The sequence below is a fragment of the Fringilla coelebs genome (assembly GCF_963513975.1).
Source record: "Fringilla coelebs genome assembly, chromosome: 1".
Taxonomy (NCBI): domain Eukaryota; kingdom Metazoa; phylum Chordata; class Aves; order Passeriformes; family Fringillidae; genus Fringilla; species Fringilla coelebs.
Window position 1 is genome coordinate 21045191 of NC_140028.1, and position 14125 is coordinate 21059315.

General features: G+C 36.1%; 1 protein-coding gene across 8 annotated transcripts in view; it reads right to left on the minus strand.

Moving 5' to 3' along the window:
- The window catches only part of RIMS2 (regulating synaptic membrane exocytosis 2), a gene marked incomplete at both ends in the record, with an annotated part of 444787 nt that overhangs the window by 376254 nt on the left and 54408 nt on the right, over positions 1-14125 (minus strand). For 3 of the 8 annotated variants that reach the window (XM_084219770.1, XM_084219769.1, XM_084219759.1), the window contains 2 exons: positions 7887-7973; positions 8379-8411. The exons of the other annotated variants lie outside the window; for them this stretch is intronic. In XM_084219770.1, coding sequence (XP_084075896.1) covers positions 7887-7973; positions 8379-8411 — 120 coding nt within the window. The remainder of the gene's footprint in view (positions 1-7886; positions 7974-8378; positions 8412-14125) is intronic. 8 annotated transcript variants of the gene reach the window in all.

Sequence of the window (14125 nt, forward strand, 5' to 3'; positions counted from 1 at the left end):
CAGAAGCTGGAGTCTGATCTTCTCTAGAAGTTTTGACCTTCTTAAGATCAAGACCGGATAAATCATATAAATTGATACATGACTTTTAGCATCAATTCTTCACAGAATGAAGTGCACAATTCTTCTTTGGAAAAAAAAAAATTAAAGCATTCATTAGGGTTACAGTTAATGCCAAAATGAGTGTACAGCCTCTATGTCTTGCAAGACCAACTTTTGCCTCTGTCCCAAATGTTGCATTTGAAACTGAGCTCGCTGATTCGGCTGCAGCCTTAACATGGTTTCCTCTTATGATAAGAGCATCACTTCTGTCTTGTTTAAGTTAAGCTTAAGCCAGCATTTTCTAAATCTATTTGCTTATCTCATTCAGACAACCTGTCATCCCTCTAGGGGTACTGTCTATTTCTTTTTGAAAGCAGTTCAAATCAGGATGTTGTCAGCATATTAGTAGTGCTACAGCCTGTGACATTCACAGACCCTAAGAAATTGCAAAAATTAGAGTGAAAATACTTCCCATGAAGCTTTCAGGAGCAGTTCTATGTTAATATATTGTCTAGTAATTGTCACCTTACACCTCTATGCATATACATATGGAAACACTCCCTTCTTCAATCATATAATATGTTTTACTACTTCTGTTACATAACACAAAACATCTGGAGATTTTAGTACACAAAATAGGTCAGATATAGGTCCAATTCAGCCCTACCTTATAAATAAGGGGATATTTTCCCTTATTATTCTTCTATCCAGTTTAGTATATAAACACAGCAAAGTATATCAACACATTTGTCACTTTGGGGGACTTTCACCTTTTCCATGCCCATAATGCCAGCTGCTGGTCAGGTAAATATTTCTGGTTACATTCTTCTTTCTATAAGCAAGTCTGTTTTTATTACCCCAGATCCTCAAGGAATTCTTCATTATACCATACTATTTAGTTTTTGGTTTAAGTTTAATTCTATCTTTCACAAACAGACAATCTGTTTCTTAAATTTTCCCTGATCTTTTTAAAATTCCCTATTAATAAAGTGTATTAATAAACTTATTAATAAATAAGTTATAATTAAAATGCAGCATCTACTCCTTTTTAATTAACCATATTCTGTGGTTCTGCTGAATTACAAAGCCCTGTATGTTTTAAGATTAAAATAGATCAGTTGGGTTAAAATTAAGAAATATGTTTCTTATGATTACTACATTTACCTGTTCCATATTTATTATTGATATAATGTTTTATACATGTTTATTAGCATGTCTGCTGATAAAATTTAGTTCTACTATATTCATAGAATCATTAAGGTTGGAAAAGACCTCCAGTATTGAGTCCAACATCTGACTGATTACCACTGTCCCAACTAAACCACTGCACTAAGTGCCACATCCAGTCATTCCTTGAACAATTCCAGGGATGGTGAGTCCATCTCTTCCCTAGGCAACTTCTTCCAATGCTTAACAAGACATTTCTTCACTGAAAGGGTATCTTAACCTCAATAACACTGTGAGCAATCCAACCAACATAAACAAGTTTTTCTGGTATTAAATATTTTGAGAAAAAGGTCCAGGGCAACCATACAGTCAGGAAACATCATGTCATGTTGCAAATGGTAAAATTAATAGTCTCAGTAAGAGATGTAACAAGCCATCAAAATGACATCAGAATGGCCAAAACAAGAAAAATTGTTTTGGTCCTTCATATTTACTACATTAAGAAAACAAAAGCAGTTTCATAGTTAAGAGGTATTTTGTGGATTTCTGTTTTATTTTGCAATAGCTACAATCTCCCTGTATTCTTTTTTTGTCTATATACTTCAAATTATAACTTTAGCTAATTTACTGTCTATTTTATTTCTATCTTACTGCCCAAGAAAACACAGCAGAATGTTATACTTCTCATGACTCCAATGTCACAAGTATTGGCTGCAGAGACCTATTTTTCTCTTTCCAGAAATTATTCTTTCAAGTAGAGTGTGTTGTTTTTAACAGGTTCTATAAAAAAGCAGCCTGAACAGGAACTGCACTGACTGCAAATAAACCCACTGAGTATATATATATATAGTGTAAATTGCATTAAATAATTGTTGATGTGGGCTTGCTATCACATGTCCATTAGATAATTTGAAGACATTCAAAACTACCTCGTGGTTGGCAGACATATTCTTTATGCAGTAAATTTAGAATTCAAAGCTAATGATCCATTGACTTTTCTCAAATACTTAACAGAAATCAATCTAGTTAAACTAGAATTCATTAGAAATTCTTATCAACAGAAAATTTTACTGTTTTGCTGGTATGGTCTACCACGATAGAAAAAAATAATTGAATTTACAGAAAAATATACAGAAAAAGGTTTTACTAGGTATCATCTTACAGTAATTCTCAGTCTTCATTTCCTTAAGTGATAACATGACTTCCAGAAAAAACATAAGTATCTATCTACAAGCCCATTTTAGCAGAAAAAAAACCCTATGTTGCGCTAAGCAATGTACATTTTTTAACCTCTCCTAGAATTAGTCTAGTGAAAGTACAAAAAGACAGTAAAATAATGTATTTCTTTTTAAATTATTTAGCTCCAAAAAGCATTATGTTTAATGAATTTTGATGCTGACTGTATTTTGTCTACTGTTCATTACTAATGTGCTCATAACTATCAAAAAAAGAAGAGAGGCTCAATTTCTGCTGTCAAATTCAATGATGTACCTCTTACAGTCAACCAAGCTTTCAGTCCAAAAATAAACAAAAATGTTTATGGGAAAAGGGATAAAACCCACCATCTTTTCAATATTTGGATATCTTTAAGCAGCAAACATTAGAAACTTTCCTAAATCACTACTTAAAAACACAGAGCTCTCATATCTAGAATACTGTGAGACTGATCACTGTTAAGTAAAAAAGATCTGATTGGGCTTTTAAAAGGAGATAAGACAATAATGATGACCAGAAGCAGTTCCTATCATTGAAGGAAGAACTCTGCAGCTTAAACTGTATGAAATATAATAGACTGCATGGAACATAATAAAAATGTCTAAACGTTATACATATTATAGACAAATTATATAACACAACACTAGCACTTCCCATTGAATATATCAGGAAGCAGTTTTACAACAAAAGGGTGACAAATGCTCTATACAGATAATTAAGTTGAAGCATTCATTTTCACCAAGTTCTGAAACCAAGAATATAAGTAGGTTTAAAACGCGACTGCAAATAACTGTGGCAAACAGATTCCTTATTGCCAGGGAATAAATCCAGCAGTATGCATGCAGCCACTGGCTCAGGAAGCCACTAAAATACCTGCATCAGAACCATTCTATGCACACCCTTCTCCTTATGTGTGTTCTCAGGTATTCATTGCTGAACGCTGCCAATATACAATATTACAATAGTGGAATCTTCAGCGCCTTCTAGCATGGGACTTCCTTTATTGTGATTGGAGATTAACACCATTACATAACATTCCAAGATTCGTGCAGATGAAAGATATAAACCCCAAGTCAAACCCTTAGGCACAAGACCACCACATCCTGATGAGGAACAACCTGAATACACCTTTTACAAAATATATACCTTATAAATCTCAAGAAATAAAAATTTGTAGGCTGATTGTTACACATCAAAAACAGTTGCTTCAGGGGCCAGCTAAGAATTTCTACTCTTTAAGGATTAAAATAGGGATACATTTCAAACACTGCTGATAAAACTCATGAGGAAGTGCTGGAGATAGAAGTGTTCTTCATCAAGCCAAGATATGCAAGACCACTCTCAGTATCAGAATGATCACAGAAATTGGGAGAGGCGCCTAACATCTGCGGGAAGGAAAATGTCACTTCCATCCTGAAGAAGCATAAGGATCTACAGAACCACAGACTGGTCAGACTCATCTCGATTCCTGGGAAAGCGATGGTACAACTAATCCTGGGATTTCTAGGAAGGTGAACTAAAAAGCAGTGATCAGGAGTCAGTAGGCATTAACCAAAGGGAAGTCACACTTGACCAACATAGTGACCTTCTACAATGAAATGACTGCAATGAGGGGAGAGCAGTGAATATTGTCCATCTTGTCTCCAATAAGAGACATATTTCCCATTGTCTCCCATAACATCCTCACAGAGAAGCTGATGAAGTACAGACTGGATGAGCAGACTTTGAAGTAGACTGGGACCTGGCTGAAGGGCTGGGCCCAGAGCAGGGAGATCAGCGGCACACAGTCTAGCTGGAGGCCAGTTCCTAGAGGTTTATCCCAGGGGTCATTATTCAGTCCAGTCCTGTTCAATAACTTACTGATGTATTAGATGGGGCAGTGGGTACCTTCAGCCACTTTGTGGATGACACCAAACCAGGAGGAGTGGCTGATATGCCAGAAGGTCATGGTGGCATCCAGAGGGACCTGAACAGGCTGGAGAGACAGGCTGACCAGGATCTCACAATGTTCAACAAAGCCAAATACAAAGTCTTGCACCTGGGAAGGAAGCACACACACCAGTGCAATGGGAACTGCCCAGCTGGAGAGCTCTGCAGAAAAGGACCTGGAAGTCCTGGTGCACACCAGGCTGAACATGGGCCAGCATGCCTTGAGGAAAAGGAAGTGAATGGGCTCTATTAGGAAAAAGCATTACCATGAGGCAGAAGGAGGTGATCCTACCCTTTGTTCAGCACTGGTGAAACCACACCTGGAGTTCTGTGTCCAGTTCCAGCCTCCCCAGTTAAAGACAAACGTGGACATACTGGAGACAGTCCAGAAAAAGGCAAAAAAGATAGGGACTGAAGCATCTCTCACATGAGAGACAGACAAAAAGTTCAGGGAGGAGATCTTACCAATAAATACAAATACCTGAAGGAATGGTGCAGTGTCCAGTGACAGGATCAGAGGCAATAGGCACAAACTGAAGCACAGGAAGCACAGGAAGTTCCCTTTGAGCAGAGAGAAACACTTTTCATTCTAGGGGTGACCAAGTACTAGCACATGTATCTCTTACCCAGAGATTTTCCAGAGTGTGCATCCCTAGATATAACCAAAATCCAGCTATACATAGTTTTAAACAATGTCCCAGTGATCCAGCATGAGAAGAAAGGTTGGGCAAGATGACCTCCAGAAGTTTCTTCCAACCTCAACCATTCTGTGATTTTGTGGTACAGAACTCATGTCCAAGAGCATCAGACTAATCCTACCTCTGCCTATAGGCACACATGGTCAATAGTTCTACAAAAATACCTTTTCCAGAGCAAAAGTGAAATCTGTATCATGATACCTTGTTTTCAGACACTACTAACTCCTATTCTGCTATTACTCACCACATTTTGTCCTCCCGAGATACACTGTAAATAAGCTTCTTCATCAGCAAAGGTGGACAATCAGTATATCTCAAAATTAGACTCAGATATTGACAGTGATTTCAAGTGGAAAATACCCCAATATGTATGAATAGGTAAACATTTCTAGAGACATTTATTCTCCTCCCCAGTGTCCCACAACACTTTTTTGCAAGCCATTAATGTCAGAAAAATAAATGAATTTAAAAGCTGCACCATTAGTATTTCTGTTCAATTTTCTCCCTGAATGTTTACAATAATAATGAAAACAAATCTTGATAATTAATACATTAATGAAATTATCACAAATAAGCAGTGCTGGAAGACACTTTTAAAAGTCATTTATTGCATTCTCTGGTTCCAGCACAGGACCAGCCACACTTTTGTCTCCACTTACAGGTATTTGCCAAACCTTCTACTAAAGATTTTCATAGCTTCCAAACAAGCCCTAAACAAAGTATGCAAGCATTTTAAGTTTTCTTTCAATTAAAAAATTCTCCCTACCAAGTTCTGTCTTCCCTAATGCAACTTAAAGTTTAGTCCTTTCAGCTTCACTATGAGATGAACATGGAAAACTGAGAATTTCCTTTCACTTGTCCATCTCCTTCGTTCCCTGGGATTTTCTTTTTAGGAGGCTAAATTAACTCATCTGTTTGATTCTTTCCTAACACATACCATGGTTTTTAGGCACCTAATTATTCATTCCTATTACTCTCCATTGAATTACAACTGCTCCACATATTTTTTGAAGGGGATGCTATTCCAGGTGAGACCTTACCAAAGCCTAGCAGTGGGAAAACTTCTTCACAGTGCTGCCTGGCTAGTGTCTGTACATTCCTGTATGACATTAATCTCTTTCAGGATAATGGCTACAGCTCAACTAACATACTATTAGGGCTCCCTGATTCTCTGCCAAAGAACATTTCCTCACAATTTTTCTTTGTCCTATGTCAACCGCATAAACTACCCCTACAGAATATCCCTTTGCATTTTTCCTTTTGAATAGCATCACAACATCATAACTATTGCTTGGGGTTTTCAGGATAATGTTTTTAATATAATCCTGCCATGAGGTGTTAACACAAGACTGGGAGAAGTGTATCCAAAAATTCAGTGCGTATACAAATTAATTAATTTCTTAGTTATATAATAAAAACACTGAACCAAACAGGTTCCCAGAGAGGTCACCATTTGAAAAGATCCTTCCATTCTAACAGTAACCATTTATTAATATTTTTTGTTAACTGTAACTCATCTGTTTACACTGCCCATATAGTATTTTAAGTTTCTTGAAAGCCATATGCTTCATATGTACAACACTAGTGAGCAGAACAACTTTTACTGTTAAGGAAACTGGGAGTACAAAGTACTGTATGAAAAATGTAATATTGCCAGTATCTGATAACAGCAAAAAAAATATTAATATGTACACAATTTTATAAGCACTTAAGTGAGAATATCAGAAAGTGAGCTCAGAATAATACATTGCTTTACAGAATATCAATTTTATGTCCTATTTTTCAATTTTAGCTCATGAAATGTTTTTACCATGTAGTCTCAAAAACATCACAGCTTTCATGACTCACAAGTATGACTATCCACTTAAATACGTATATTAAAAAATAAACAAAAATTGATTCTGCCTGGAAAATAATTAGCAAGTTATATGCATGCTTTAAACCAGTTATGCATGAGTTCAAAAGCAAACTTTTCTTTTATCACGTGAACTTACAATGTATAAAACTCTGGAAGAAAGGAGAGCAACTTAACTGTTTAAAGCTCAAATAACATCCAAAATACATTTTAGCAATTTGAAAAGTTATAATAATATTTATTTTTAGTTTCTCTTTATGAAAAGAAAATTTTCATCTCTACGCTTTAAGGTCTTCTCTAAGACTCAATGTCCTAGCTTTGCCAGTTTCTGTTAAAACTTAAGATTTCCAGATAGCAAAAAAAAAAAAAATCATATAAAAGGTTCACAGATGAAATACTGGCTCCATCAAAGTCAAAATTTCCTCCACTTTGATTGACCCAAGACTTCACCTTATATCTACTGAAGTTCTGAAATTTTACAGATATTCTAAAAGCATGAAAAAAAATGACATGATATTTTCCTGGTCCTTAGAAAGCTCTTCTGACATATTATGTAGATTCATATAGCATTCTATGCATGACTCAGACCACACATGTGCATAGACATGCTATAAATAATGCTACATGTCTTATCATTCCAGCTCCTCATGCACAGGAAACACATCACCAGAAGTTTCATTATAAGGAACATTTACCAAAGGACAGACAAGATGGCCAAAAAAAAAAAAAAAAAAAAAAAAAGACAGCGTAGCAGTAACTCCTTAAATTGTACTCTAATGCAATCACTTAAGTTACTGATAAGGAGAGTAAGACCTGATTTTCAGTTTTCCCTTTGCAAATGAAGGGTTGGAAAGCAAATGGTGCTCAGCTTGTAAAATGCCCTCACCTGCATGTTGTAAAGGGGCAATTATTTTGAACATACTCTCCATGATGTTCTAATGCTATACAGATGTTACTTAATCTACAGAGAGCAGCTTACTTACGTCTGGGGTTCCTTTTCATTTTGCTGTTTTTGCTGTGGTTGAAGAACGTTATTTACCAGCTCAGTGATCCCACTAAAGGGAAACCACCTGTTTAAACAAGCAAATAATGTGACTGAATAACCAGTAAAACCACGCTAGTTTAAATGTTTTCTTAGCCAACATTAGTAGAAATAGACAGGCGGAAAAGCTAGAGCCAATGGGAATGTGAGCTGCAGAACTAAAGAACTAAGTCAGCCACTAAGGGTGTAAGGGAAGTAAAGTTCTACAAGTCACCAGTCCACAAGCAGGCAGCAAGAACCTACATCCAGCTAACATGTGGATGGAGTAAGAAGCTACAGGCAGCTCTCTTACAAGCCAGTCAGGAAGCAGATGGCAAACTACCTGCAGCCTATCAGGTATCAGTGAAAGCTAATACCATCAAAGGTGCAGAGAGCAGAACATGGCAAAGGTAGAAAAGTCAAGCCTAGTGCATCTTGAAGATACTTTACTTACTGTGTCGGCTGTGGTTTTTGCTCTTCTTTGACCCTAGAAAGATAAGTTTGCACAACTGAGTGCAACATGTTGAAAACAACTACCCTGAAGTACTAAAATCTGTATCAAATGGGAAGGGAAAAGTTCCTATTTTGAGTTAAAAGGATTTTCTTTAACGTTTGTTGTATGTTTATATTAAGTTGTACTATGGGCTTATTTCCGTTTAGTTTTAAAAATGAAGAGTGCCAAGTATAGAAAACTTTACTAAGTTAATCTAAAAATTAAGTCAGTAATATTCTTTACCTGACTTCCAATTTTTTGCACATAATACCATATTAAAACATTTCCAGCGATACATTCAGCTACAAATACAAAGGAAGGTGCTTTGATTATGTGAGCTACAATCTATTTCTTTTTTATTCAAAACCAAATTACCTGTCATAGTTCAAGGCAAATTTATAACATGTAATATGCTATTTAAAATGCAATATACTAAACTAATAGATTAAAGGAAAATCTGCATTATATTCATTAAACTACAGTGATGCCAGAACCTGAAGACAACATAACTAAAAACTAAGAAAGGAAAGCTAAGGAATTTTACTCATCAGTGAACTTTACTCGGACTTTCTTAAAGAAATAACTGGATAATACATACAGCAGGTCTGTTTAGTACTGATTAATAGTTGTCCAATGTCTTAAGCAAAATATTCCGTCTAAAATACATCCTTTAACTTAAACAAACAAGCTGATGTTCTATACCAAATATGTGCTGGTTTCACCTGGGGTAGAACTAATTTTCTTCACAGTGGGTGTGAAGTGGTATGGGTGGTTTGACTTTGTGCTGAGCACAGGGTTGATAATATGGTGATGCTTTTGCCATTGCTGAGCAGGGCTTACACAGAGCCAAGGTCTTTCCTGCTTCCCCTACTGCCACCCTGGTGAGGAAGTTGGGGGTGCATGGGAGGTTGGGAAGGGACACAGCCAGGACAGGTGACCCAAAGTGACCAAAGGGATACTCCAGACCATGTGGCATCATGCTCAGTAAATAAAGTTGGGGGAAGTAGGAGGAAGATGGCAGGGGGGACATTTGGAGTGATGGAGTTCATCTTCCCAAGTAAGTGTTACACCTGATGGGGTCCTGCTCTCCTGGAGATGGCTGAACACCTCCCTGCCCAGGGGAAACAGTGAATTAACTCCTTGTTTTGCTTTGCTTGTGTGAGTGTAGCTTTTGCTTTCCCTATTAAACTGTCTTTATTTCAACCCAAAAGTTTTCTGCCTTTTACCCTTCTAATTCTGTCCCAGATCCTACCAGTGAGGGAATGAGTGAGCCTGGGCCTTGTTTACTGACTGGGGTTAAACTGTGACAAAACCCAAGAATAGAGACATTTACCTACAGGAATATTTACATCCTCTAATTGCAGGTATTGGCCTTAAATATCAAGTAAGGATCTACTTTTCCTGTATGTTCAAAAACCCAAAAAGGTTCCTATATAGATATTCTGAATGTCTCTCTATAGAGAATACTCTCACCTAACTAAACAGGAAGCACAGGCTCATAATTTTAAGTGGCTGCTTGGTGTTGCACAAAAAAATAAAGTTCACCAAAATACCTCCATATCCCATCCACCATATGATATGACAGGAAATAACTCCATAAACAGGATTCAGTGACTACATAAGATTTAAATAAGTGGATAATGAGAAACACTAATATTTCTCCAAAGCTGAGTACTCAAAGGGAAAACTGAACATGCGAAACACAGTAAAATGTCTTCTAGCATGGTTTTGCCTCTTCAGCATTTTGGAAATGTATATAAAAAATAACATTCCAGTACAAAAAACAAAATAAATAAACAAACAAAGTCTACAAAGCAGGTATATTGAACAAACAAAAAAAGAAATGTAAAAACAAAAATGTCACATGCCATTGCAATTCCACTCTACCATGCACCTTAATCATATTATTATCTTTCATCAAGATAATCCACACTTGTTTTTCAATGTAGAAAATTCAAAGCAGGAGAAATGGGAGGGTTTGGAAATCAAAGCATGTCCATACTTTTCTCACTAGGTAGCTCAGGATATTTAATTTACAGCATTATGAGCCTTAAGGCTCCATGGTCAGCTGTGAGGAGAAAACTCCTAGATAACAAGTCAGAATTCTGAAGTTGCCTACACAGAACTAGACACTGAAATGGGACCTCCCTGACAACTGGACATTGAAAACTGAATATATCACTAATCTATATATTCCTTTCCATACATTATTTCCAAACATTTGTATTCGACTCTTATTACTTCATTGTGAATTGTTCTATTGAACTAAACAAAGGAAATCAAAGCCCTTCACATAATCAGATTACAACCAACACCTTTCCTTTGGACAGTGACCATGGTCAATCATTTTTCACATGTGGAACTGAGATCAAATTACTGCAAGATCCTAAGTGTGTAGTTTGAAATCTTTGGTACACTTTTTCCCAACAAGATCTAGCATATTTGCATTATAGTATATATATATATATGGTGGCTTCAACTGCAGCTGCAAACCCTTGGTATTTTTGAAAATCTTACAATCAATTTTTAGTTTTGCACCATCAAATAAAATGCATTGTCCATTATCAGACATGTTGAAAACCTGCATTTAAAATTAATTCCTCATCATTTTATAGGAACACTTTGTTCTAAGTCAGGATATGATATGACCCTACAATTCAAAATATCTCCCTTACAAATTAATCTTTTTGCCTCCTAGAATTCTGTCTCATTCACTATCCACTTTCCAACACTGCAGTTATGTGAGGACAAGAGCTTCCATTATTATATAACAGTGACGCATTCCTCGAGCACTCTCCATACATCCTTCAGTCCCTGGATCAGGAAATTATCTTCCTTGACTTTATAACGAGCATAGAAGACAAACTACAGTTTGAAAAGAAATTATTAAGAAATCTATTCAATTAATAGATTCTACCATACGATTTTAAATTAATATTAACCTTGTGGATCAACAGGCCTGAACCCTTCAGGTGTACAGCCAGGTATTTATCTTTTAAGGTCAGAGAATGGATACAGATTCTGGATCTAAATCCAAAACCACTGACTAATTTCTGCTTCCTTTTTTCCAAAAGTCTTCATTCAGATGAAATTACAAGTTGTAGCAACTGATAGAAATAATTATATATTAGATGAAATGCACTGAATGTATTTTTAGCATTACTGTGGTTTAAATATCTTTTTCTAGACAGAAAAGGACAAAAGAGACTCCAGATAACTTGAACTCTGTCTACATGTACACATACAGTTGTATTTCCTTTGGTTACAAGAGCTGGTTTGTGTTTCCCTGGATTGTGTACTCCCATATTTATCCATTGCTTTCAAAAATCAGCAACAAACAATTGCTTAAAAGTGTCTTGCCAGGTCAGCAAACCCCCAGACTTCCATTTTCTCAACAGACCAACTGAAATACCCCAAGCAGTATAACTACATTCTGTTCCTTCCAGGCTACCTGTCTTCATTTAACCTTCCTATGTCTTTTCAGTTCTATCCACTCAAAACTCTACCAAGAACAGTGCCAGTTCTCATTATTCACTAGAAACAAATTCTGATCTAAAAACACCAACAGGCTGCAGATAATGTGTCTGATCAACAGTAACTGAGACAATGTATTCTAACTGCAGAATACTAAGTATTTGAGCACCTATTCTAAAACATTAGAGGAGTTTGAAAATTTTGTCACAACTTTTTTTTTTTTAAAGATCACAACTTCATTTGCTACCCCACTTGAAAACAAGCCAGGATTTTTCTACTTTCCAACAATAAAGAATTTTTACACCTAGCACTTTGTTATGGGGAACCTTTGCCCTTTGAAACATACACAGCACCATTACTCTTGTGTTCCTCTGCAAGTCTACACAGTCCAAGAGCCAGACCCCTTTGATCTTTTCCAGTAGCTGGATTCATTAAGCTAAATCTCAAGTCTCAGTGAACAGTTTTTGATGTTAGATCCTCTCTGTGTACTAAAAATTTCCTCAAAGATTAAGGCTATTCCCACTGGCACAGGGAATGAATATGAGCACAGAACAGAAAGAAGAGGGAAGAGAACAAGAAAAATGGAAGCAAAAAACTAAGTAATGAAAACATCAATATAAAAATTACTATTGTCCCTTTAAGCTCCTAATACTTTTCTATTTTTCAATCTACTGCCACCAGTAAAAGCTTCTTTCTAATATCTACTATGTCAAAACCATAAAATATTTTTTCCACAAGGTGCTTTGGAGGCAGATAAACTAAAAAGCACTCTGTTACCAGAGCTCATCTCTATTTTCACATACTTGGATGCATAGCCACAAAAACATAGGGGAAGAACTCAGATGCCTCAATCTATGAAAATAACCCTTAAAACAAACTCTACACCTCCTAGATATCTGTATTAGTTCTTCTCAAGTGATGTTTGGGGAATCTGTATTTTAGAATCAGCCATCCCTGGCAGTGATAATCATAATATCTGCCTCTAACCCAGTAAGACTCACAAGATTAACAACTTGCCATCCACCTGCAAGCACAAGGGATCGAATCTGCTGGAGTAACTGGGTGTACCTAATGTCTCTTAGAAACACTATGAGAAGCACAGAGTGTATACCACTATACAACTCTATATCACTTTCATTTTAAAATGCTACAGGCAAGTAGTTTCAGTCTTTTGCTCAGTAATAGTCTATGTTTTCCGTATTTCCTCACCAGCTCAGGATGGACCAGAATGGAATTTTTGTCTAGCCCTTTTGTTGAAATTGAGAAGATTGGAAAAGCAAGTCAATCTTTTGCTTGGAACTCATCCATGAAAAAAAAAATCTGAATAAATTTTATTATTACTATTAATGCTGCAATGTTGCTAGTATCAATTTAATGAAGCCGTTGATGCTTCTAGAGTAGTTATTTTTATTAAATATATTGCCTAGGAAATCCAGAGAGTGGGACACTTGTATGAAATGTTTAGGTTTTGAGAACGTAGATCCTAATAACAAAGCAGGATATATGTGCAGTAGTCTCCATGAGCAATGCATGTTACACCAAACTTGATTAAGAATGAACATAAGATTAAATATTAATGCACCAAACTATCTGGTTTTCCTAAAGCAAATCATACAGGAAGGATGAGGGACAGTCTCAGATCTATAAAAAGAATTGTCACGTTTTGCTTCCTCTGCAGATACCATGCTGACAGTTACCTCCAGCTTTGTTCACAATAAAGAAATAGAAATAGTTGAGAGAAGACAGCAGCAAATAATTTCATCTCAAACCCAGATTTATATTATATGCAATAAAAATCTGTAAAGCTGCTATTTTTCAAATAAAAACAGCAGCATGAATGCTAACAAGTTCATAACCAATTATTATGTTATAAGGTGAATTAAACTGAGTACCATACTCAGGATTAGTATTTTAACTTCTTTGCATTCCAGACCCCACTAACCCAGAGGATAGTACAGAGACACAGCTTTCTCAAAAGTCAAGGGGCCAACATCTTTGAAGTGTTCTCTCTCTCTTCAATAACTGTCCACAATGATAAGCAGATTTGAAATATTCCAGAATGACTTTATAGTTAGCAGATGTCTTTTCAATGTAGAACTAGTGAAAAGATTTTAAGGAAGGTATGTAACTAGCTTTCTCTGGAATTTATATATTCCCATTGTCATAGTACATGAACATAATAATCTCTAAAAGTATTTACCAGTGGCAGTATTTCTTAATTTAGAACAACTTCC